Raw genomic sequence first — 27,318 nt, 5'->3', positions numbered from 1 at the left:
ATTCCTAATCCTGATCTGGACCGATCACTTTCCATGTTTGTTTGATCTCGTTTCTTTCTAATACGTTATTTTTTCTATCACGTTTATATTAGATCTAAACAAACATTGGCACGTGTCCATAATTTTACGTAACTCTTAGATCTATTAAATCATAACCGTTGGTAGTAAAATCAATGGTTTATTTATTTCTTGCCTATGTGGATTAACGTGGTGTCTTTATTTTAGACATTCGTATCTTGCTTTTAGTATATAATAGATAGATATCAGCGTGAATTTCACGGGATCGTGCGCCAAGGCGCACATCTAAATCTAGTATGAGTGAATGGATTGTGGAGCACTCCAGGTCTACGCACGACACGCATCTCAACACACATGATCTAGGTAAACTGGCCTCTTCAACCGGTGAGTGAGTAGTGCTTGACCAGTGTGGGAACTCATTTGGAATAAATTAGTTCCATCACCATCAAACATAAGCTTAATAATTATCAGTTGCTCGCACAGGTCGCCTTCGAAGGCACCGGGAGAACTCGATCGCCGCAACTGGACGACGACGTCTCTTGCTTTGAAAGTTCAAAAACCTACCTCGAGCGCGCGAGAGAGAGAGCAAGGAAATAAAAAAGAAGGAAGAGATCATCACATCAGCATGACCGGCACCAGAGCCAAACCGAACCTTTCTAGACGCCGAAAGCCGTCTCCCTCTGACTGCAAGGCCGGGTCCATCCCAAGTCCCAACAACCGCCCGCATACACGTTCATCGTGGTTTGTCGCGCCCAAAAAAAAGGCCCGACAGTTGGGACAGAGATTTATGGCTCCTGGTTATGCTGTTTTTTAAAAAAATAAAAATCACACTTGTGTGTTTCAAAAAAAATAGAAAAAAATTATGATCTAGCCAATGAATTATCTCATAAACATGCAAAAATGCAATTTCAAATACAAAATATTCTGGGCTACACAAAAATGACAAACGTGTGGATCTGGGTATGCATATTTCGAATCTCCAAATTTTAACAGATTTTGTCTTTTCTATGTAGGCTGAAATATAAATAATTTCATATTAAAATTTTACATACTTATAGGTTACATCATTTACTATGTCCAGATTTATTTTTAGATTTTTTTAAAACAAATACGTATGATTTTCCATTTTTTTAAACAGAAAGAGCACTGGTGCCCAAGAGCCAAAGGCTCTTTTCACAACCGTTGATCCCATACAAACCGCGTCTCATGGAGGTATCCGTTGTGAGCACATCCAACCTAAATTGAGATCAGATTTGTCCGTTGTGAGCACATCCAACCTAAATTTAGATCAGATTTGCGGCGGAACGTGGCCGTCGCTGGCCCATAGTTTAGTGGCTACATAGCTTTTTCCCTCATAAAGCATAGTTAGAATACATCTTCATATTTATAATTAAAAACTAAACAAAGTTAAACTACATTGGACCCGCCGCACCGTTCGCGTAGATTGGTGGTCTTCAGCCTTCGTGCACCTGCATCACTATTGGAGGTGCCTTGGCCCTCGTCGCCGCCGCGCATCCCCTCGACGGCCCGATGCATCCTGTCGCGGGCGAAGTGCCTCCTAGCGTGACACGCGAAGGTCATGGCCTCATGGTGCATACGCGCAACCATCGCACGGTGCGCCGCTACGTGAGCAGCCTTGATAGACGCTGATGGCGTGTATTTCACACGTTCGTTGGGCAACCCCAAGAGGAAGGTATGATGCGCACAGCAGCAAGTTTTCCCTCAGAAAGAAACCAAGGTTTATCGAACCAGGAGGAGCCAAGAAGCACGTTGAAGGTTGATGGCGGCGGGATGTAGTGCGGCGCAACACCGGAGATTCCGGCGCCAACGTGGAACTCGCACAACACAACCAAAGTACTTTGCCCCAACGAAACGAGTGAGGTTGTCAATCTCACCGGCTTGTCTGTAACAAAGGATTAACCGTATTGTGTGGAAGATGATTGTTTGCGGAGAAAATAGTAAAACAAGTATTACAGCAGATTTGTATTTCGAGTATTAAAAGAATGGACCGGGGTCCACGAGTTCACTAGAGGTGTCTCTCCCATAAGATAAAAGCATGTTGGGTGAACAAATTACGGTCGGGCAATTGACAAATAGAGAGGGCATAACAATGCACATACATGACATGATAAGTATAGTGAGATTTAATTGGGCATTACGACAAAGTACATAGACCGCCATCCAATTGCATCTATGCCTAAAAAGTCCACCTTCGGGTTATCATCCGAACCCCCTCCGGTATTAAGTTGCAAAGCAACGGACAATTGCATTAAGTATGGTGCGTAATGTAATCAACAACTACATCCTCGGACATAGCGCCAATGTTTTATCCCTAGTGGCAACAGCACAACACAATCTTAGAACTTTACGTCACTTGTCCCGGGTGTCAATGCGGGCATGAACCCACTATCGAGCATAAGTACTCCCTCTTGGAGTTAAGAGTAAAAACTTGGCCGAGCCTCTACTAGTAACGGAGAGCATGCAAGATCATAAACAACACATGTATAATAACTTGATAATTAACATGACATGGTATTCTCTATCCATCGGATCCCGACAAACACAACATATAGAATTACGGATAGATGATCTTGATCATGTTAGGCAGCTCACAAGATCCAACAATGAAGCACAATGAGGAGAAGACAACCATCTAGCTACTGCTATGGACCCATAGTCCGGGGGTGAACTACTCACTCATCACTCCGGAGGCGACCATGGCGGTGTAGAGTCCTCCGGGAGATGAATCCCCTCTCCGGCAGGGTGCCGGAGGAGATCTCCGAGAATCCCCGAGATGGGATCGGCGGCGGCGGCGTCTCGATGGGTTTTCCGTATCGTGGTTTTTTGCATCGGGGGTTTCGCGACGGAGGCTTTAAGTAGGCGGAAGGGCGAGTCGGGGGCCGGACGAGGGGCCACACCATAGGGCGGCGCGGGCCCCCACGGGCCGCGCCGCCTTGTGGTGTCGCCACCTCGTGGCCCCACTTCGTATGTTCTTCGGTCTTCGGAAGCTCCGGTGGAAAAATAGGCCCCTGGGTCTTTGTTTCGTCCAATTCCGAGAATATTTCGTTACTAGGATTTCGAAACCAAAAACAGCGAAAACAGGAACTGGCACTTCGGCATCTTGTTAATAGGTTAGTTCCGGAAAATGCACGAATATGACATAAAGTGTGCATAAAACATGTAGGTATCATCAATAATATGGCATAGAACATAAGAAATTATCGATACGTCGGAGACGTATCAAGCATCCCCAAGCTTAGTTCTGCTCGTCCCGAGCAGGTAAAACGATAACAAAGATAATTTCTGAAGTGATATGCCATCATAACTTTGATCATACTATTTGTAAACATATGTAGTGGTTGCAGCGATCAAAACAATGGTGATGACATGAGTAAACAAGTGAATCATAAAGCAAAGACTTTTCATGAATAGTACTTCAAGACAAGTATTAATAAGTCTTGCATAAGAGTTAACTCATAAAGCAATAAATCAAAGTAAAGGTATTGAAGCAACACAAAGGAAGATTAAGTTTCAGCGGTTGCTTTCAACTTGTAACATGTATATCTCATGGATAATTGTCAACATAGAGTAATATAACAAGTACAATATGCAAATATGTAGGAATCAATGCACAGTTCACACAAGTGTTTGCTTCTTGAGGTGGAGAGAAATAGGTGAAGCTGACTCAACATAAAAGTAAAGAGAATGGTCCTTCAAAGAGGAAAGCATCGATTGCTATATTTGTGCTAGAGCTTTTATTTTGAAAACATGAAACAATTTTGTCAACGGTAGTAATAAAGCATATGAGTTATGTACATTATATCTTACAAGTTGCAAGTCTCATGCATAGTATACTAATAGTGCCCGCACCTTGTCCTAATTAACTTGGACTACTGAATCTTTGCAATGCACATGTTTTGACCAAGTGTCACAATGGGGTACCTCCATGTCGCCTGTACAAAGGTCTAAGGAGAAAGCTCGCATTTTGGATTTCTCGCTTTTGATTATTCTAAACTTAGACATCCATACCGGGACAACATGGACAACGAGATAATGGACTCCTCTTTAATGCATAAGCATGTGGCAACAATTATTATTCTCATATGAGATTGAGGATATGTGTCCAAAGCTGAAACATCCACCATGAATCATGGCTTTAGTTAGCGGCCCAAAGTTCTTCTCTAACAATATGCATGCTCCAACCATGAAGGTGGTAGATCTCTCTTGCTTCAGACAAGACGGACATGCATAGCAACTCACATGATATCCAACAAAGAATAGTTGATGGCGTCCCCAGAAACATGGTTATCGCTTCAACAAGCAACTTAATAAGAGATAAAGTGCATAAGTACATATTCAATACCACAATAGTTTTTAAGCTATTTGTCCCATGAGCTATATATTGCAAAGGTGAATGATGGAATTTTAAAGGTAGCACTCAAGCAATTTACTTTGGAATGGCGGATAAATACCATGTAGTAGGTAGATATGGTGGACACAAATGGCATAGTGGTTGGCTCAAGTATTTTTGATGCATGAGAAGTATTCCCTCTCGATACAAGGTTTAGGCTAGCAAGGTTATTTGAAACAAACACAAGGATGAACGGTACAGCAAAACTCACATAAAAGACATATGGTAAACATTATAAGACTCCATACCATCTTCCTTGTTGTTCAAAACTCAATACTAGATGTTATCTAGACTCTAGAGAAACCAAATATGCAAACCAAATTAGCAAGCTCTAAGTATTTCTTCATTAATGGGTGCAAAGTATATGATGCAAGAGCTTAAACATGAGCACAACAATTGCCAAGTATCAAATTATCCAAGACATTATAGCAATTTACTACATGTAGTATTTTCCAATTCCAACCATATAACAATTTAACGAAGAAGAAACTTCGCCATGAATACTATGAGTAGAGCCTAAGGACATATTTGTCCATATGCAACAGCGGAGCGTGTCTCTCTCCCATAAAATGAATGCTAGGATCCATTTTATTCAAACAAAACAAAAAACAAAAACAAACCGACGCTCCAAGCAAAGTACATAAGATGTGACGGAATAAAAATATAGTTTCAGGGGAGGAACTTGATAATGTTGTCGATGAAGAAGGGGATGCCTTGGGCATCCCCAAGCTTAGACGCTTGAGTCTTCTTAATATATGCAGGGGTGAACCACCGGGGCATCCCCAAGCTTAGAGCTTTCAATCTCCTTGATCATATTGCATCATACTCCTCTCTTGATCCTTGAAAACTTCCTCCACACCAAACTCGAAACAACTCATTAGAGGGTTAGTGCATAATAAAAATTCACATGTTCAGAGGTGACACAATCATTATTAACACTTCTGGACATTGCATAAAGCTACTTGGACATTAGTGGATCAAAGAAATTCATCCAACATAGCAAAAGAGGCAATGCGAAATAAAAGACAGAATCTGTCAAAACAGAACAGTCCGTAAAGATGGATTTTATTAGGCCACCAGACTTGCTCAAACGAAAATGCTCAAATTGAATGAAAGTTGCGTACATATCTGAGGATCATGCTCGTAAATTGGCGTAATTTTCTGAGCTACCTACAGGGAGATAGACCCAGATTCGTGACAGCAAAGAAATCTAGAACTGCGCAGTAATCCAAATCTAGTACTTACTTTTCTATCAAAGACTTTACTTGGCACAACAAAACTCAAAACTAAGATAAGGAGAGGTTGCTACAGTAGTAAACAACTTCCAAGACACAAATATAAAACAAAAATACTGTAGTAAAAACATGGGTTGTCTCCCATAAGCGCTTTTCTTTAACGCCTTTCAGCTAGGCGCAGAAAGTGTATCTCAAGTGTTATCGCGAGATGGTGTGTCTATAGCGGGGTTTGGAGTTTTCTCAACCATGCATAGTATATTGGATACATAAGTTTCAGCATCTCCCTTCTCATTAGTCTTGGGCTTGCTACTCTCATCAAACAAATTTTCAGGAACAAGCCAAGCATAGTTATTTTCTAGTGCATCATTCATAGCTAGGAGTTTACATGGTATTGGTGCTTTGATCTCCCCACCATCATTAACATTATTAGTGTACCTTATCCTATCCATATCTATTTTTTCAAGGAGACCAACAAAATTAGTATGAGAACCAAGCATATTAAATTTAGCGAAGACCTTTCTAGCCTCTCTTGCTAGACCACCAAATTCTCTAAGAAGGGTTTCTAAAACAAAATCTTTCTTTTCCCCCTCTTCCATATCACCAAGTGTAAGAAACATGTGTTGGATTATAGGATTGAGATTAACAAATTTAGTTTCCAACAAGCGAACTAAAGCAGCAGCATCAATTTCATAAGTAGGAGCAAGTTCTACCAAGTGTCTATCTTCAAAATCTTCAACGGTACTAACATGGGTGAAAAATTCTTCTATATTGTTCCTCCCAATTATAGACCCTTGTCCTACCTGTATGTTCTTTGTGGTAAAATTAAAAGGAAACATGATGAGTAAAGTAAATGCAAGTAAACTAAATTTTTTTGTGTTTTTGATATAGAGTGCAAGACAGTAAATAAAGTAAAACTAGCAACTAATTTTTTTGTGTTTTGATATAAGTGCAGCAAACAAAGTAGTAAATAAAATAAAGCAAGACAAAAACAAAGTAAAGAGATTGAGAAGTGGAGACTCCCCTTGCAGCGTGTCTTGATCTCCCCGACAACGGCGCCGGAAAAAGAGCTTGATGGCGTGTATTTCACACGTTCGTTGGGCAACCCCAAGAGGAAGGTATGATGCGCACAGCAGCAAGTTTTCCCTCGGAAAGAAACCAAGGTTTATCGAACCAGGAGGAGCCAAGAAGCACGTTGAAGGTTGATGGCGGCGGGATGTAGTGCGGCGCAACACCGGAGATTCCGGCGCCAACGTGGAACCTGCACAACACAACCAAAGTACTTTGCCCCAACGAAACGAGTGAGGTTGTCAATCTCACCGGCTTGCTGTAAAAAAGGTTTAACCGTATTGTGTGGAAGATGATTGTTTGCGAGAGAAAATAGTAAAACAAGTATTGCAGCAGATTTGTATTTCGGTATTAAAAGAATGGACCGGGGTCCACGAGTTCACTAGAGGTGTCTCTCCCATAAGATAAAAGCATGTTGGGTGAACAAATTACAGTCGGGCAATTGACAAATAGAGAGGGCATAACAATGCACATACATTACATGATAAGTATAGTGAGATTTAATTGGGCATTACGACAAAGTACATAGACCGCCATCCAACCGCATCTATGCCTAAAAAGTCCACCTTCGAGGTTATCATCCGAACCCCCTCCGGTATTAAGTTGCAAAGCAACGGACAATTGCATTAAGTATGGTGCGTAATGTAATCAACAACTACATCCTCGGACATAGCGCCAATGTTTTATCCCTAGTGGCAACGAGCACAACACAACCTTAGAACTTTCTGTCACATCGTCCCAGGTGTCAATGCAGACATGAACCCACTATCGAGCATAAGTACTCCCTCTTGGAGTTAAGAGTAAAAACTTGGCCAGAGCCTCTACTAGTAACGGAGAGCATGCAAGATCATAAACAACACATGTATAATAACTTGATAATTAACATGACATGGTATTCTCTATCCATCGGATCCCGACAAACACAACATATAGAATTACGGATAGATGATCTTGATCATGTTAGGCAGCTCACAAGATCCAACAATGAAGCACAATGAGGAGAAGACAACCATCTAGCTACTGCTATGGACCCATAGTCCAGGGGTGAACTACTCACTCATCACTCCGGAGGCGACCATGGCGGTGTAGAGTCCTCCGAGAGATTAATCCCCTCCGGCAGGGTGCCGGAGGAGATCTCCGGAATCCCCGAGATGGGATCGGCGGCGGCGGCGTCTCGGTAAGGTTTTCCGTATCGTGGTTTTTCGCATCGGGGGTTTCGCGACGGAGGCTTTAAGTAGGCGGAATGGCGAGTCGGGGGCCGGACGAGGGGGCCACACCATAGGGCGGCGCGGGCCCCCCGGGCCGCGCCGCCTTGTGGTGTCGCCACCTCGTGGCCCCACTTCGTATGTTCTTCGGTCTTCGGAAGCTCCGTGGAAAAATAGGCCCCCGGGTCTTTGTTTCGTCCAATTCCGAGAATATTTCGTTACTAGGATTTACGAAACCAAAAACAGCAGAAAACAGGAACTGGCACTTCGGCATCTTGTTAATAGGTTAGTTCCAGAAAATGCACGAATATGACATAAAGTGTGCATAAAACATGTAGGTATCATCAATAATATGGCATAGAACATAAGAAATTATCGATACGTCGGAGACGTATCAGACGCCGCCTCCGTGTTGGCTGACGCCTCGATCTCGGCGGCCTATGCGGCTTGTGGGGCCGCCATTTCCGCTATGTCCAGGCAAAGGTGCTCTATCGTCGCCTGCACGGCGATAGAGGTTCGTTGCGTGCAGGAACCCTCTTCCGCCCCTGCGCAGCGGCAAGGGCGACATGATGTCGAGCGACCTCTTTGTTGGCCGCCAATTCAGCGATCTCGTGTGCCACCCGCTTTTCGTCCACCTCGTACCACATGCGGCGCTCTTGCGCCATGAACTGGCGGTTGCACTACTCCAAGGCCGCCCACTGGAAGGAGAGCTCGACGATGGCCGCGTCAATGGGCTCCTCGTGTCCTTTAAGAACGCGCTCCCGCGCGCTATGAAAGGAGTCGAGGAGGACGCGTTGCTCTGCAGGGTGGGGCACGAAGAGGGTCTTCACCGACGTCTTCGTCCTCCCAGCCCCCCTACTTGTCATCGCAGCTCGCTGCGGTGCTCGGAGGGTATCTCTCGAGGACGGCCTCGTTGATTTGGGTCCACGTGGTGAGCGGCCAACGGGGGAAGCCATGGTTTTGGATGTGGGGTCCCCGATTTCCTGACAAGCTGATTTATAGCAGGACGATCTAGGTGGGAAACTCGATTGCACGGACGTAAAGGACGCGGCCAAACACGGTGACCGAGGCGAAAAAGTGGTGATGTGGGTGGGAAGGACGCAGCGAGAAACGGGTGGGCACGGCTGTTTCCCGCACGTGCCGCCTACCCATTCAAGGCCAATCCAAGTTGCCAACCAGCCTCTGCAGTAGGGAGCTGCACAGTACTTGTACTGGTTAGTACCAACAAGTCAAACATATAATAATTCTTTATTAAGTATGATGTAAATTGTCAAAATTAGTTGGCTATTTAACTTCAAAAGCGGAAATGGGGACGTGATCAAGATTGCTACACACCGGCCTCTTGACCTGGACCATGTTTGTGTAAGATCTTGTATCTCCGTTTTGCAGTAATGGCTAGATTTTGTAAGCTGATCCATTCAAGGCCAATCCAAGTTGCCAACCGACCTTGGTACTAGGGAGTTGCACATGAGTACTGGTTAGTACTCCCTATGTTTTTATTTACTTCACGTTCTAAATTTTGTCAAGTTTGAATAAAATATAAAAAAAACATTGATATCTATAATAGCAAATGCATGATGTATAAAAATTTGCTTCTATAATAGATTTTATATTGTAGAAAATTTTCTTTTAAAATATTTTGTCAAACTTAACAAAGTTTGGCTTTGATAAAACCTATAACGCAAAGCAATTGTGAATGGGGAATACCAACAAGTCAAAAATAGGATACTCCCTATGATTGTAGATACTTGCCGTAGATTTAGACAAAATGTAGGCTAAAATCGATCTAAAGTTATTAAACCCGAGACAAGCATTTATTACCGGAGGGAATATTACTCTATTAAACAGTACCACCGTTTAATAATGTAACCCATTTTGACAAACTAAACGGCTTAGGTCATGGAAGAGAGTGATATAATGCAAATTGTCAAAATTAGTTGGCTATTTAATTAGAGAAGTAGAGATGAGGACGTCATAGAGATTGCGATGGGCCCAGCAGTACATGCATTCTTGTTCTTTAGTACTCTCTCCGATTCATAGTACTTATTGTTAATATTGATACATTTAGATATATTTTAGTTTTAGATACATCTACATTAGCAGCAGGTAGTATGAATCGGAGGAAGTATTACTTCTTTCGATTTTAGATATTTATCACATATTTAGGTAAAATCAAGCCTAAAATACGTTTATTAAAGCCTGTGACAATTATGTTTGAAACGGATGGAGCAATTTTTTGTTTTGTTAATTTGAGTTGAGTTGGTTGAGGTGACGAAGACAGGTTTTCAGTTTGAACTTTACAAACCGTAGTAGTAGTTTATGATCTTCTTGTTCAATACTATGGGGAGTGATGTTTTGGCACATGGGAGCGCATGCTCCCTTTATTTTCAAATACATGTTGGACATATTTTAAAATGTCAAAAAAATTGAAAAAAAAATTCGCACGTACATCTTGATGTGCTACACGCTCACAAAGTTGTTTCATGAAAAATCGACTTGTCATGTGGCGTGTGTAAAAAAGATAAAATTCGGTGCTGAAACAAAGACTTGTCACCAGATAAATTTTCTCTTTTTCGCTTAGACTACAAAAAAAACCATTTTTTCGTGAAACTTGACGAATACACATATATTATGGAGATGTACATGTAAATTTTTTGTCAAATTTTTTTAACACTTGGAAATATGTTTTTATGGTAGAGGGATCATACGCACCCGGGAGCCGAATTGAGTTTCTGAATACTATGCACTCTTCTTCTCGTTAGAACATTTCTCTTCGGGGCATCTCCAGCGGGGCGACGCATATTTATGTCCGTTTGCGTCGGGCACGGACATAAAAAAACATCCGCGTGTCCGCATGCGTCTGCCCCTTCTCCAGCGGTAGGGACGCATTTATTTGATCGCATGCGTGATTAGAGAGGAGAGAGAGAGAAAGATTCTGTTTGTGTGGCTAGGAATAAGCGCATGCGTGATTAAAGGAGGAGAGAGGGCTGCATGCAGCCCAACCGGACACAAACGGACGCGTCCGCAGAGAGGCATTCCTGGCGCATATTTGGTCCACGTTTGCGTCAGGACGGACACTGCGGACGTTTTGCGTCGCCCCGCTGGAGGGCGTTTTTTGTCCGCGCAGACGCAAAGGGACGAAAAACGTCTGTTTGCGTCGCCCCGCTGGAGATGCCCTCACAGCGCATCGGTTGTGGAGCACTCCAAAAGGTCTACGGATCACACGCATCTCAAGACACGCATGGTCGACGTATATTTCCCTCATCAACCGGTGAGCTAGTACTGCTTGACACTGCCATGTGTTGGCTAAAGCGGGATCTAACTCCTTTGGATAACAAATTAGTTCCGTCACCATCACACATTACTACTAGTAGGCTTTAGAAATTATCAGTTGCTCGCAGAGGTCAGGTCGCCTTCAGGGCACCGGGAGCCATGGCCGGGAGAGCTCGATCGCTGCAACTTGACGCCGACGTCTCTTCCTGTTCAAACTTCAAACACCCACCGCGAGCGCGCGCGAGGGAGAGGAAGGAAGGAAATCAAAAATACATAGAAGGGGAAGACATCACATCAGACATCACCATGACGACCGGCACCAGCCACCAGAGCCAAACAGAACCTTTCTGGACGCCGAAAGCCGTCTCGCTCCGACTCCGACGCCGGCCTATTAGAACGGTGATGGGAGAAACCGCCGTGCGCTGTGATGGCGAGGTGGGAAAAACTGCTGCTCGAGGGTCAAAGGGCGGCGTGGTCGTCGTCGCCGTCGCCGTCGAGAGGTGTGGTGTGGCGTCGCGGGCCGATCTTGTTTTGCCGGGGACCCGCGCGAGTGGACGGACCTGGTGGTGATGCGTTGCTTGCCGGGGTAGCGAGGCAACGGGCTCTGCATGGTGGTCAAGTCGTCACCTCCGGTGGCCGACACGCCACACTCCCAGCGACAGAGACATGTAACTGTGTAGTTTCTGCCCCAATAAAACATGTGTACGATGTTCTCTCCGTTCTGGAATTTGCAGAAACTGTAATTTCAAATGTTCGCAGAAAATTCGCAAAAGATATTCAATTTGCGTGTAATGCAGGAAACATGGCTCCGTTCTGGATGGAAGGGAGCAGACGGGCTTGAGCTCCCTGATAATCAGGAAAAAAAATTACTGATCATGGGACGAGGTTTTTTTTCAGCTTGTTTGTTCTTCCTTTTGGGTCAATACTCTTTGGATGAACCGGAATAGCAGCTGCGTCAGGAAACGCTAACGAATCAGCCCAAAACAATCGCAAGAGCTACTTTCTCTTGTTGTTGGTGGGCTATATTGGGTATCATTGTAGCAAAGTGAGACGGGCCAAACTCGGATGCAACTGTCAGCGCTCCAGTTCAGGGTTTGTTACATGCTGCTGCTCTTATTCACGGTTTGTTACAAGATCTAAGAAAAAATGTTAATTACAGCATCTATTTTAAAAAATGTCAGCCTTCTTTCTACTGGGCACGCTGGTCTGAAGAAGCAGAGCGCTCTCGGCTTCAGCTTCCTTCGCTGCTGCGATGGCTGACCGCTCCGCAACAATCTTTGGCATCCCGAACATCTGAACAACACAGCGCAAAAAGCTTTGATCATCAACACGTGAAGGGGGAGGGGGGGGGGGGTATGGCAGAACAGCGCAAAAAGCCTTGATCATCATGTTTTGGTTGCTCGCTGCATATGCCATGGGGTGTCACCTCAGCTACCTTCGAAATGGTCTTCTTGAAGCAAGTCTTGTGCTGATGTGCTCATCCATGGAGGCGTTGATGAACTCGTCGTGGTGCTCTTTCACGTCTTCAAGGAAGGTAGAATCGCCTGTTTTCTTCCTCCGGCATGACCCCATGGCACGGTTTTGGGGAGCAGATGGCTTTGAACCTTCTGACTGTGCGTTGCTGCATCTCAATGCAGCTGAAACAAACAAATGCGAAAACTGTTTATATATATAATGAATAACCTAAAGAAGAGAGATCAGGCTAATATGGATATGAAAACCAACTTCTGCATGTTCGCAGCTACTCTTCACATTGTATAAGGAAAGGGGCATAATTGTTCATATCGTAAAAGAACATATGCCATCAGACATATTGAAGTACCACAAGCATGAACCGCAGACCATTAATCTACTTGACGAACGAAGAGTACTCTGGAAAAGCTTAAACTGAGATTGTAGATAGTGCGGCAAAGAATTTTGGAAATCACGCAACAGCAGTTGTTTGATTGTTTCCAGTTTCCTTCGTGGGGGCTCGGAGTGGACGAAGACACATTGTCGCAGAAAACAGATGGATGAAACTAAATATGAATATAGGTTCCTGATTAAATGCATGTGAAACACCAGAATGGATCAGAACGCAGTCAAGTTTTACAGATTCAGAAATAGAAACTGTAAGCTGATCTCCCGCAAGTTAACTTAACACCACCGACAGAGTATTACTTTTCATCTTTATATAACTTGAATGCCGACGGAGACCAATACCTTTGGGCCAATACAATCGAGACACAGGATAATTGAGATACTCCTGAAAGTCATCCAGTCCAAGGTTTGTTACATACTGCTGCTATTATTCAAGGTTTGTTACAAGATCTAAGAAAAAAAGGTTCGTTGACGAAATTTATAGTGGTGCTCAATTGCTCATACAGCAACTGTCGGAAAAAGCAATATCAGCAGCTAGTGACTAGCTAGACTAGTGATACAAGAACCAAAGCTGCTGCCACCAATGCCTTCTTCTACTGGGACACGCTGGTCTGAAGAGGCAAAGCGCTCTCGACTTCAGCTTCCTTTGCTGCTGCTGCAGCGGACCGCTCCGCAACAATCTTTGACATGCCAAACATCTGACCAACACAGAGGAAAAAAAAAAGGCTTGATCAATCCACACATGAAGAAAAGATGGCAGAACAGAAGAAAAAAACTGTGAGATTCAGCATCTTGCTAATGTTTTGTATAGGTTGCTCACTGCATGTGCAGTGTGGTGCGAGATTCGGTGTCAGCGCAGCTACCTTCGAAATGGTCTTCTTGAAGCAGGTCTTGTGCTCGTCCATGGAGGCGTTGATGAACTCGTCGATGTGCTCTTTCACATCTTCAAGGAAGGTAGCATCATCAGTTTTCTTCTTCCGGCACGAAGCCATGGCGGGGTTTTGGGGAGCAGATGGCTTTGAACCTTCAGGCTGTGCATTGGTGGAATCCATCTCAAAGCTGAAACACACCAAAGGGAAAACTGTTGTTATACATATTCCGAAGAAGAGATCAGGGTAATATGGGTATGAAAGTCAACTTCTGCATGTTTGCAGCTGCACTTCACATTACATCAGGGAACAGACATAAATGTTCATGAGCTAAAGGACGTATGCCATCAGGAATACTTAAGTACCACAAGTATAGACAAAAACAAGCATTAATATACTTGATGAACGAAGAGTTCTCTAGAAAGGCTTAAACTGGTACTGAAGAAAATACGGCAAAGAATTAAGGAAATCATGCAACAGATGTTATATACTTTGTGGGACTTGGAATGGACAGACATATGTGACGCAAAACAGATAGATGAAACAAAATAATGAATATAGTACCACTAGTTTGAGATCATTTGTTGTGTCAGTAGTAAACAAGAAGATTGAAGTGAAATAATGAAGCAAACAATTGGCGCTATCTGATTGACATAGAACAATTGATTCCGAAGAGGTAAGACGACGAGTAAAAAGGAGGCATTTATAGAACTAATGAATAAAAGATACCTTCATCAGCATACTTAAGGTTAAAAAAAAATATGGGTAAAGTATAAGCATGTTGTGGATACTTCCATCAACACTATATAAACCGTTTACATCTAAGATGCATCTTATAGAGCACATATCACGGTTCATTTGGAGAAACATCATTTTTAGCATGGATGTGTTACAATGGTTTGTAAAGTAAGCAGTTGTGCAAGGACAACACCACTTTAAGTGTGGTCTTGCTAAATCATGCACGATGAACTCAAACAATAAGTGGTAAAACATGTAGTTATGCCAGTTCCATAAAGAAAATAGTTAACATCCTTGTCACTTCAAAATGCAAATCATATATTTAAAGGCAGCAGAGGCAGCATAATTGCTTCTCTCTATCTAGCAGGATACTTATAACTAATATAATTTAGGCATTCCTCAAGTACAAGAATGCCAGGAAGCAGTAGGATACACATATATAAATTTCAATCGTTCAATCCTCGACTTCATGAACGGTGACGAGATAAACCAAGAATTTAATGCAGTGCTTGATTAAATGCATGTTAAACACATGACTGTATTAGGAAATAGGAATTACTGCAGCATGTAGAACTTGATAAATTCAGAAATTTCGCCAGTACAGTAAAGCTGATCGCCCGTGACAATATGGCATGCACGTTAGCTGAACACCCCAGATAGAGTATTGGTTTTCATCTTTAGCTAACTTGAGGACGAAGTCCCATACCTTCAGGCCCAACAATCGAGACACAGGAATCTCTTTGACCAAGGTATATAAGAGCATGTCTAACAGGCCCCTTAAAACCCGCCCACCCCGTAAAATTCCGGCGGGATACGGGGCAGGCGCGGTTTGGGCCGTCTAGCAGGCCCCGTATTCGGGCCGGCCCGTTTCGGCGGAATACGGGGCCCAGGAAATCCGCACCGCTGCCCCCTACTTATACCGGGCGAAGGTGCGAGTGAGGGGTTAACCCCTCACTCGCAACCCTAGCTCTACCGTGCGCCGCCGCCTTCCCATTTAGCTCCGGCGAGAAATCCCGCACACCCTAGCTCCGCATTTCAACCGCCGGTCGGCATGTACGGGCGCCGAAGCAGTACCGCGTCGCCGGCGCCGGACACCGTCGAGGAGGCGTGGCGGCTCCAATGCAAACGGTCCGCCGCCGGGAGCCGCCGTGCGGCGTGCAGGTACGCCGGCGCCCTGTACGTCCCGCCGAAGCTCCGTGAGTTCGCCGCGGGCGGGCGCTGGTACAAAGAAGATCCGCCGCTTAAGCCGATGAGCGGCCCCGACTTCGAGAAGTGGCGCACCGAGTGGGAGCGGAACCGCCGGCGCGCATCGGGAGGAGGAGGAGGAGGAGGAGGAGGAGGAGGAGGAGGAGGAGGAGGAGGAGGAAGACCCCCTCTTCTTGCAGGCGATAGCAGCATCCCTCAAGGACGACACCGATAAGAAGAGGGCGGAGGAAGAAGAGAAGGCGGCGGCCATCGCCGCCGTGAAGGAGGCGCAGGCACGGGAGGATCGCGCAATTCCGTATGTATATATGTTGATCCGTATGTATGATCGACTATCTATGAACTATGAATATGAACAAGTTTCCCGGGGTTTTAAATTTTTCGAATTTACGGGATGAAATACGGGTCTGCTAGACGGAACGATCTATCTAGGAGCATTTTTTTTATACAGGGCGAAATACTCGCGTTTTATGGGGCAGAAAAGCAGGGCCTGCTAGACATGCTCTAAGAATCCAAATAAAAATGTTCCCCAGCACCACATGGGCATTTCGACAAACAACTACCGGTCTTGCGCTTTCTCTTGAGATTCCAAGCACTACCGCAAAAACAAAAAGAGGAAGAAAGAAGCTCTGCTCGTGACGCATGGTGCCTACACGGACTGCAGCCTTCGATGCGCAAAATCACATCCCATCTGACAGCGTGCGAGGAAGGACATGCAGAGATGGATCAGACAGGTGAATACGTACAAGGGTCGATCGGTTCTTGTTACCTTGGGATGGGAAAGCGGCGAGGATCGGTCTGGAGTGCGCCTGGCTAGAACCGACGAAGAAGAGGGGGGAACCGCCGGGGATTTTGAGAGGGGGAAGGAGGCGACAGTTTGTTTTGTTTCCTCTCTCCAGACGAAGAAGAGCGTTTTCTTTCTTGGAGGACAGGGAAGGAAAAGGCAAGACGGTACCGGAAACAACGAGAAGAAATAGAAAGCCGTCGAGCCGCAAGGTTCAGGTTGATCTCGGGAAATGACTTTTCGGCCCAAGTTAGATTTTGTTTTGAGCAATGTCGGCCCAAATTAGATGACCAGTGCTAGTGTGCTACAACGCACACAAACGTGGAAGCCACATAGTAAGATAGTCTGAAACACAGTATCTTGAAGTATTCTGTCAAAAAAAAAAAAACCCCATTGCACATGCCCTAAAGCACAAAGGACCTGGTACTAAAGAAAATTATGTAGAAAAACACATCCATAGAAAACTATCCTTAATAAGATTCCATGTACCGATCCAGTACACATGGTGAGATCGAGATTTTGAGGCACTTGTCGGTGGGGATATCCTCCATGTCAGCATGATCCATGTGTTGTCCTCTTGTCCACGCCCGCGGCTTGAAAACACTAAGAAAACATCATTAAAGGCCAACACCATCGCCACCTACAAGCGTAGAACCCCAACCACCAAACCCCAAACTCGATGGAAATAGAGTATGAGGGTACGACCATAGAGGGTCACCTGCTTCTGAGCTCTACTAATTAGAACTTTTTCGAGGTTGGGGAAGAACAAGGGGAATTCATTCGAACGTGGCGCCATTCGTGCCACTAATTCTGCAACATGGGAAAACAATGAACATCAGTACGCGAAGAGGTGAGGGACATGCCACCTTCCTAGTAGAGGGACGGGGCAAACTGTAGCAGCCCTAAAAGCCCAGTAGTACATAGGGAAGCAAATCCTTAGAGTTTTGTTAAACAAACAAATTAACATAGAGAAAAAGCAGGAGTGACACACAAAGGGTTGGCGCCTTCCTTTAGAAAGCATGGAGTTTTTTTTGGCGAAACACGGTACAGAAGCAGACGCTCACACAAACGTATATACACTCACCCCTATGAACGCACGCACACCCTACCCCTATGAGTACCTTCGAGAGACCGAGTACAAGAAACTGATCCAGCGGGTCTTGAGATTGATGAAGTCACTACGAACGCCTCGCTGTCGACGTGAACGTCGCCTCCCACTGAATAATATTCCATCTTTTAATGAGACACCAAAATATTAAATCTGGAATTTGAACTCTGGTGGGCTGGAGGTGCCACTCCCCTCCTAACCATTTAACCCTAGGTTGGTTCTCAACTTGGATTGATGACCAAATGATAAGCTCACTCGTGGATTGAGCATCCTTGACAATTATAGTGATACCATCCTTTAATGATACTATTGTATCAACTTTAAAAGGTTATGTAAATGGTCCTAAAAAAATCTCTAGAAATTAACAGCGAGTATGACATGATACTATTATGTACAATATGAACTTTTAATTTTAAGTCGCGTGTTTAATTTTTATTTTAAGCCACATGTTCCATTAAACAACACCGGTGCTACAACGCACACAAATGTTGAAGCCACATAGAAAGATAGTCCCGAATACTACCATCTTCAAGTATTTCACAAAGTACCCTATACTAAAGAAAATTATGGCCCACCATCGTCCGGCATTGACACGGTGCACATATCTCGAGGAACACGTTCATAGAAAACTATCCTTAATCAAATTCGATGTATCGATCCACCACAAATGGTGAGATCAAGACTTTGGGGCACGTCAGCGGAGATGTCCCCCCACACCCGCATGATCCACGTGTTGTCCTCTATCCACACACACACACTCAGCTTTAAAACACCAAAAAGAATCACAAAAGGCCAACACCATCGCTACCGGGAAGCGCGCATAACCCCGACCACAAAACCCTAAACCCGACGGAGCCATAGTATGATGGTACGGCCATACCGTGCCACCTGCTTCTAAGCTTTGCTAATTAGAACTCTGTCGAGGTTGAGAAAGAACAACGGAAATTTATTGGAACATGGTGCCATCACCGCCATCTATTCTACGACCTAGGAAAACATATATAAAGTCGGGCATATGTAAATGTTGGAGTTGAAGCACCGATGTAGCTCCCGCTAAACAAATCTTTGGAGTCATGCTAAACAAAAACATTAATGTAGAGAAAAAACAAGAGTAACGCACAAGGGTTGGCACCCTGCTTAAAAAGCATGGATTGATGACCAAATGATAAGCTCACTTGTCGATTGAGCATCCTTGAATATTATATGAATATAACTGTGGCAAATGCAATAGACGACTCCAAACCTTAGTTTTTCAAGGCTGCATACATAGTTTTGATTCCCAAAATTTAATAGTTAGTGATATGTAAAATGAAGACAGCCCAGAGAATCTAAAATGAATTTAGGTCCCTGATGGATGGAATAGCACAACCATAGTTTTGATTCCCAAAATTGAGAACCCGGACAAGGTCACACAATTTAGGCCGATCAGCTTGTGTAATATGGTCTATAAAATTATATCCAAAATGCTGTCAAATCGGATAAAGAGGTATTTGCCTGGTATTATTAGTGATCATCAAAGTGCTTTTGTTTCGGGGAGATTAATCACTGATAACATATTAGTTGCATATGAGAGTATCCATGCTATAAAGAAAAAGAAGGGCAAAATAGGAGTATGTGTTGTTAAGCTTGATATGCACAAAGCATATGACAGGGTGGAATGGAGTTATTTGAGTAAAATAATGCTGAAGATGGGTTTTGATAGAAGATGGGTGGATATGATCATGGTCTGTGTTTCCTCGGTAAACTATAATCTTAGATTCAATTCAATGGAAACAGATGTATTCATACCTTCGAGAGGCTTGAGATAGGGGGACCCTTTGTCACCGTATCTTTTCTTGCTGGTGGCTCAGGGGTTATCAAGTATGCTGAAGGGGGTGGAAATGAGAGGATAATTGGAAGGGGTACAGGTCTGTCGTGATGCACCAATGGTCTCTCATCTTCTATTCGCTGATGACTCTTTGATTCTGATTAAGGCGGATAGAAAGAATGCACTTAAATTGAAGGATATTCTTGATAGCTATTGTGCTAGTTCAGGCAGGAATTTTTCTGAAAACAAGTCAAGTATATTTTTTAGTCCAAATACTATTGTTGAAGAGAGGATGGAGGTTTGTCAGATTCTGAACATTATGACTGAGTCTCTTAATGACAAATATCTGGGTTTACCGGCGATGGTGGGGATAGACAAGAGTGAATGTTTTAGACACTTGTTGGATAGAGTTCTTGCAAGGATAAGTGGGTGGAAGGAGAAATTGCTGAGTCTGGGAGGTAAAGAAATTCTTATAAAGGCTATTGCTCAAGCAATACCAGTGTTTGCGATGATGGTTTTCAAGATTCCGAAAAACATTTGTAAAGGAATATCAGACGCCATCTCTCAATTCTGGTGGGGCGACGAGGAAGAGCAAAAATATATGCATTGGAAGGCATGGTGGAAATTATGTATCCCCAAGAAAAGTGGAGGTATGGGTTTTAGAGACTTACAAAGTTTTAATTTTTCTATGTTGGCTAAGCAGGTTTGGAAGCTTTTGAGTGAACCTGATTCTTTATGCGCAAGGGTGTTGAGGGTGAAATATTATCCAAATGGTCGGTTACTTAATGCAAATCCGAAGAGTGGTAGTTCTTTTACTTGGCAAAGTATTCTGGCATGGTTGGATTGCTTTAAAAAGGGTTGTATCTGGAGGGTTGGTGATGGAAGCCAAATTGATATATGGAAGGATAATTGGATACCATCAAGTCATAATTTGAAGATCATGACTTCTAGAGGCACAAACATTATTACCCGAGTGTCAGACTTGATAAATCCTGCTAATGATACATGGGATGAAGATATTATCCAAGATATCTTTTGGCCAATTGATGCCCATAGAATAATGCAAATTCCCCTGACCCCGGATAGGGAGGACTTTGTGGCGTGGCACTACAATAAGGTGGGTCTTTTTTCGGTTCGGTCTGCATACTATTTCCAGTGGAATTATAAATTTGGGAGAAGCAATAGGAATGAGAGTATAGCTGAAGGGTCAAATAATCCAGTGTGGTGGAAACTTTGGAGTCTTGAAGTTCCTAGTAAAATCAAAAAAATTGGATGGCGAGTTCTACATGCTATGATTCCATGCCGTGGGGTTCCAGCAAATCGCCATATAGGGAGTTGCCCGTTATGTATGACAAGCTGTGAGGATATCAAGCATATGTTGTTTACTTGTCCAAGAGCAAAAGAAGTTTGGGGCTGTCTTGGTTTGACTAGAAGTTTGGATAGTGTTATTAACATAGAAAGACCCGGTTCTGTAGTGGTGGAGGAGATCATATGCCGAGGAGGGCGCCTCCCTCCATTGATAATGTGGGTTTTGCTGAACTTGTGCTTATTGCAAGCTGGTATATATGGTGGGAGAGAAGACAGAAGGTTCATGGTGAGAACATTCAAACTCCTCTGTGATCAGCTATGTCAATTATGGTGCTAGCAAAAAATTATGTGACTTCATTAAAGAAATCTGATGCAAAACAAAGAAAAGGTTGGAAAAAACCACTTGAAGGTAAGATTTTTGTTAATGTTGATGCAGATTTTGACGAAGATTCTGGGAAGGGTGCGACAGGAGTGGTTATTAGAGCTGTACTGGAGGTTGTATCGCATGCTTACAAACCTTCGTACCGCATGTGGTTGATGCACCTATGGCTGAAGCTTATGCTTTTCGAGATGGTTTAAATTTGTCACAATAAATTGGTATTGAGAATTTCACGGTATAAACTGATTGTGCTCAAGTGGTGGAAACTATGAAGAATGGAGGCTTTTCAGCGATTTCGTCTGCAGCCATCTATGATGATTGTATGATCCTATGGAGTGGTTTCGGGAATGTGTATTTTGAGTATTGTAATAGGGAAGCAAATCAAGTAGCACACGAGCTTGCTAGAGATTCGTGTAGTTCTGGTAGGTCTTGTACTTGGGGCGATGAACCCCCTAGCTTCATTCTTAGCAAGCTCGTGAATGATGTAACTTTATTGGGATGATGGGCAACGGGTACCAGACGCACTCTTTTCCTTTCAGGATACCTAAGGAGACTGGGAGATTTTAAATGAGGCGGCATGCTGTCCTTTTAATAGAAAATGTTTCAAAAAAAGGCTACACGCATACAAGTTGCTTGTAGACTTTCCCGTGTTACCCAACCCTAGGTGACATGGGGGGATTCCGCTGCCAGTTCTCCAACCCCCTCCCCTCCTCCTCGCCGCTACTGAAAGACCCATCGGACGAAGCCCGAGTGGCGACAACGGCTATGGGGTCCTCCCTCGCATCGTGGCGGCTACTTCCCTAGCGGTGGCGGTGCGTGTTTCGGTGGTGGCTTTGTCAGCAAGGTGCTACGAAGGCCTGGCGGCGACCGCGACACGGCGATGTCGGCGGAGGTGCGGCCTCCCCGCGGTGGAGGCGCACCTGCTATCATGGATGCGAGCTCCAAGCCCGCTTCTACCCATCTAGACCTAGGCGGGCCTACAGAGCTAGGCTACCTTGTGGCAGCGGGCAAGTGTGGTGGTGTGTGGTGGCCCCGATAGGTGGGCACCGCGTTGGTGTCGACTGCCAGCTAAGCAGTGATAGGCTAGACCGCACCGTCTAGCTCCGCTCGGTGGTTGTGGTGCGTGGTGGTCAGCTCTCTCTCCTGCTCCGGCGTCGTGGTTTCTTGTCTCTCGGTGGTAGAACGGCCAGCTTCAAGTCCCATTCCACTCGATTCAAGCGAACATTGGGGAAGGGGGGTTGACATTAGGTTGGGGAGAAATCCTTGCTTTTAGTGGAGATGGCGATCCCCGCATGTATTGTCTTCCTCCTTGGGATGCATTGCCATGGTCATGGTTGTGCCTCCCCGCCTTGAGCACCTGGGGAAACCCTAGATCCGGATCGGATCATGCGACGATGGCACCACAGTGTCGCTCCCTTCTTGAAGGCGCTGCCTAGGAGTTGAGGCTTGCTACTTCTCAGAGTGTGGGTCTCAGGCGCGGTCGAAACTTCTTTGATGATGCCTTCTTCTAGTCTGGTCGGATCCTTCCGCCCACTTGCTGACCCTCTAGGCGTTTATGAGTGTCTTCCCAGAGTCGGAGCTATTCTACCGAGGTCTTCTTCTTCGGGCGTGACGCGGCTTTGGGGCTTTATGTCCCGTCTCCTCGCCATTTTGGCAGGGAGGTGCATGGCGAGCTTTCAGTAACAGGTGCTGTGAGGGTGTAAGCCGACTGGTGTTGAGTTCATGTTGTAGCCATTCTTGGCGGTGTATCGGCCGTCTAGATCTTTCTTCTATATGATTGATACACCTTCCAGGGTGCAATCTCGATAATAAAGGGTACACTCATAATCTAAAACATTGGGCCAACTTTGGAGCTAATTTCATAAAATGGTGAATTTCGGTAGATGTCATCTGGCAATCTCAGCAAAAAAAATTGATATTGAAAACTATATGCTTCCAAACATATATGGCTATGTCTCCTTTTCGGAAAAATAGAATGCTTCCAAACAGTGTTTTTGCAATTCTGCTTAGTGAAGTTCAGAAATTTCAATGGATGGTCTGTGGATTCTGCTGGTGGTTAAGAGATTTGTTGAGTTTCGCGAAAATTCTGAATCCCGATCTGAATGTTAAACACTGCTCACAAGAGTTGTTCAAGACTATGACAAGTATCGCTATGTTGAAGACACACGGCGGTCTGAATCAGTGGAAGATCCTGATGCTTTTGACTACCACGGCTAAAAGCTCCGGCCTGATGGAACAAAGCTCGCTTGACGAACCCATCTACGACAACATACACAAACGAATGTCTTCAGTCTAAAGTGTCATGTCTCCAAGTCTACATATAGGTGCCGGTATTTCTTTCTTTAAGTCATCAGTGTCGTTACGTGTAATACACTCACTAGAAGGCATTGACGGAATGACTAACTTTTCTTTAATAGTAGGGGCATCTCCGACGACGCAAATGGATGCGGGGCGACAGTTTGCGACAGTTTGCGACCGCACGGTCGAGAAATGCGTTTACATCAGGCCTAGCGGCCCGACACATAGTGACCGAACTAGCAGCCGATACACAAACGCGACCCAAATATACGCCCTGGATGCGTATGGGCGGGTGATCGCTCCCTCCTCCCACGGGCCCATCTGGCAGCAACCTAAACCTATGTCGATGCGTCTTTTTAGGCGCGTCAGTTATATCGATGAGGCATCACTCCGACAGTCTGCTCCACGTTAATGGCGATGTCTCGGCTGTCCGCCGTCCACCTCTGCCAATGAATTTAATGTCGTGTCGCGTCCCTCGGCAGCCTTCGGCGTATATAAAGAGGGGCGCGCGCTCGATTGACTCAGTATCTCCCCCCACACAAGCCCTAGCTGCCACGCAACCTCCACCGTAGCACCCCCCACACACACAAACCCATGAGGGAATCCATGTCTGGCTCAGGTGGCCGGCGAGGCGATCGAGACCGCGGGCATGGTCGCCGCGGCTGGGGTCGTCGTGTTGGAGCAGCATCACCCCGTCGCGGGTCGTCGTCGTCCTCGCAAGAGGCGGGGTGCCTCGAGTTCATCCTCCTCATCGACGAGGACCCTCTCGGCATCAAGTGCCTGCCAGACAAGTACACCGAGTTCGTTAATGGCACCGAGTTGGCTGAGTTGCAGCTGTAGGAGGCCAGATGCGGCTTTTGCCGGTGGCCTATCGAGGTCTTGTTCGGCGGGCATGGCAAGATGTAGTTGCACACCGGGTGGGAGAAGTTCGCTCGCACTCACAACCTTGAAGCCGGCTGCCTGCTCACCTTCATTTACGAATGTGATGGCAAGATGATCGTCAAGACGTTCGACAAGACATCCTGCCGCAGACACTACCATACTGACAAGTCCGGCGAGGACACCAACAATTAGCGTTGTTAGTGTGTTCTTTTTTGCAACGAAGATAGCCACCGGCCAACTGAAGTCACTAGTGTAGGTGTCTGTATGTCCTTTTGCATCGAAAAAGAATAGGGCACTCAAAGCAAGTTGGATTTTCTAATTTGGGTGATTAAGTGTGTGAGAGTGTTCTTCTTGGCAGCGAAAAAACAAAACATGTGTAGTTAACACTAGTTAGGTTTCCTCATTTTGCAATGTTTTAACCATATTTCAAATTATGTAGTAGTTTGTGTAATATTTATATCTATATATATTTAAATAAAAAAGGGAAAAAATTAGGTAAAAAATTATGTCGGCCCACTGGAGCGCCCAATCACAAACGGACGCACGGTCAACAATAATCATTTTAATATTCGCTGGCCAAACGCTAATCGAAGCGCGCCCACTTTAAATATCTTGTAGTACTAGATGCCATGAGATGCTACGGACACGGAGTGGCATAGTGACATGTTTAGACTAGATGCCAACAATTTGCTCCTATAAAGAACCGGCCTCGGGTACCATTGCAGCAGCTAGGCAAGTCACAAGTGATGGAGTCGTTGACCAGTGCCGGCTCCGCGCCAGCACAGTCCACGGTGCGGCCGCACGTCGTGCTGCTGGCGAGCCCCGACGCCGGCCACCTCATACCGCTGTTCGAGCTTGCTCGGCGGCTCGTCGAGCACCACGGCTTCGCGGCCACGATCGTCACCTTCCACAGCCTCTCCGAACGGCAAACCCTCCCCAGCAGCCTCCCCGCCTCCGTCACCATCGCCGCGCTCCCCGCAGTCAAGATCGACGACCTCCCCGCTGATGCTCTCCGACCCGTCGTCCTCGTGGAGATCATCCACCGCTCCCTACCGAGCCTCCGCACCCTGCTCCGCTCCATCAGCTCCGGATCGACGACCTCCCGGCTCGCCGCACTGGTGCCGGACTTCCTCTGCTTCCCGGCGCTGCCCCTCGCCGCCGAGCTAGGCGTCCCGGCCTATATCTTCTTCGCCAGCAACGTGACGCTTCTTTACCTGATGCACGGCCTGGTGGAGCTCCACGACGGCGCTCTCCCTGGCGAATACCGCGACCTCCCGGAGCCTTTCCAGATCCCCGGGGGATTGTCGCTGCCCCGCGCCGACCTTCCGGACGGCTATCGTTCTAGTAAGGATCCGGTTTACGCGGGAGTGGTAGAGGCATGCCGGCAATACCTCCTCGCCGACGGCTTCTTGGCGAACACCTTTGACGAGATGGAACCTGCCACCGTTGAGGCGTTCAAACAGGTGGTGGACCGAGGCGCGTTCCCGCCGGTGTTCCCTGTGGGGCCGCTGGTCCGGTCAAACTCCGATGAGGAAGCTGCTGGAGGCGCGTCGCCTTTGCTAGAGTGGCTGGACCGCCAGCCGGCGAGGTCCGTGGTGTACGTCTCGTTCGGAAGCGGCGGGGCGCTGTCCGTGGAGCAGACGACCGAGCTCGCCGCGGGGCTAGAGGCGAGCGGGCACAGGTTCCTGTGGGTGGTGCGGATGCCGAGCTTGGACGGCCGCGCCCAGGCCTTCGGGGCCGGCGGCGACGACGACGACCCACTGGCGTGGCTTCCCGAGGGCTTCATGCAGAGGACTGAGGACAGGGGCCTCGCGGTCGCGGGCTGGGCGCCTCAGGTGCGCGTGCTGTCCCACCCGGCGACGGCGGCCTTCGTGTCGCACTGCGGGTGGAACTCCACGCTGGAGGACGCGGTGGCCGGCGTGCCGATGGTCGCGTGGCCGCTGCACACGGAGCAGAGGATGAATGCACTCCTGCTGGAAGAGAGCCTCGGGGTGGCGCTGCGACCACGCGCGCGGGAGGACGGCGGCGTCGTGGCGCGCGAGGAGGTGGCGGCGGCCGTGAAGGAGCTCATGGAGGGGGAGAATGGGCGCGCTGTGCGGCGCCGCGCTGAGGAACTGCAGCAAGCGGCGGCGCGCGCGCTGTCGCCGGAAGGGTCGTCGTGCCAGGCGTTGGAGGATGTCGCCGCCAAGTGGAAAGCCGCGGTTAGCGGGTAATCCAATATGTAACGGACGACGTGCGACGGTGCGTGACAGCGCCAAGCACGAGCCATGAACTGGAATTGTGATCAATTACACCATTTCATCTATCTCGTGCTGCTACTTTTGCTCATTACTAGCACGACCATCAGCTTTCTATGCTTGCAGCATAACTCACCTGCTCCTCCAACGGAGTGGAATGTTACAATAGGGTGTTGCACTGCTGCTACTTTGGTTTCATCATAGAGTAATCCTCCTCCAATAAACGTATTTCATCTCACCTGATCCTCCAATGGTTCGCTGCTCTGGACTTACACTACTTTACCCACCACAGTTAACTATTAAGATTAATCTGAAACACATAAAGCAAAACAAATAAATTGGTTACCACATATGTTGTGATGTAAAAAAAATTATGTACTCCCTCCGATCTATAGAAGTGTGGAGGATTTAGTACTGCTTTAGTATAACTCCGACACTTACTTTTGGATCTGACACTTACTTTTAGATCGGAGGGAGTAATAAAAATCACCGCTAGGTGAATTTCAGAAGCGATTAACACTACAACTCGAACTGATAGATCAGGTTCGATGATACTTGAACTGACAGATGGGGTTCAATGATACTTGATCATGTAATTCACACGCTAGGCTCATGAGCACCACTTGGCGGCATTGGCC

General features: G+C 46.0%; 2 protein-coding genes and 1 pseudogene across 2 annotated transcripts; 1 reads left to right on the top strand and 2 right to left on the bottom strand.

Moving 5' to 3' along the window:
* Positions 1–12,374: 12,374 nt before the first annotated feature.
* Positions 12,375–12,990, bottom strand: LOC124697271 (annotated as a pseudogene).
* Positions 12,991–13,450: 460 nt separating this feature from the next.
* On the bottom strand, positions 13,451–16,787 carry LOC124700359. The gene is made up of 3 exons (XM_047232502.1): positions 16,647–16,787; positions 13,931–14,126; positions 13,451–13,765 (listed from the first exon to the last, which is right to left on the bottom strand). Exons 2-3 carry the CDS (start codon positions 14,117–14,119, stop codon positions 13,661–13,663), a joined length of 294 nt encoding a protein of 97 aa, XP_047088458.1. The 5' UTR covers positions 14,120–14,126; positions 16,647–16,787; the 3' UTR covers positions 13,451–13,660.
* Positions 16,788–25,189: 8,402 nt separating this feature from the next.
* LOC124697270 (hydroquinone glucosyltransferase-like) lies at positions 25,190–26,656 on the top strand. The gene has a single exon (XM_047229887.1). The coding sequence runs from the start codon at positions 25,190–25,192 to the stop codon at positions 26,654–26,656; it is 1,467 nt and encodes a 488-aa protein (XP_047085843.1).
* Positions 26,657–27,318: the final 662 nt, after the last annotated feature.

This window comes from Lolium rigidum, chromosome 3, assembly GCF_022539505.1.
Source record: "Lolium rigidum isolate FL_2022 chromosome 3, APGP_CSIRO_Lrig_0.1, whole genome shotgun sequence".
Classification (NCBI taxonomy): Eukaryota; Viridiplantae; Streptophyta; class Magnoliopsida; order Poales; family Poaceae; genus Lolium; species Lolium rigidum.
Note: the sequence above shows the minus strand (reverse complement) of the source record. Positions and strands in the feature narration are given on the sequence as shown.

Excerpts from the sequence above, each read along its gene's own strand:
- LOC124700359 (XM_047232502.1), bottom strand. The coding sequence starts at position 14,119 with ATGGATTCCACCAATGCACAGCCTGAAGGTTCAAAGCCATCTGCTCCC. Across the intron at positions 13,766-13,930 it reads TCAAGAAGACCATTTCGAAG|ATGTTTGGCATGTCAAAGAT; the intron begins GTAGCTGCGCTG and ends TGTGTTGGTCAG.
- LOC124697270 (XM_047229887.1), top strand. The coding sequence starts at position 25,190 with ATGGAGTCGTTGACCAGTGCCGGCTCCGCGCCAGCACAGTCCACGGTG.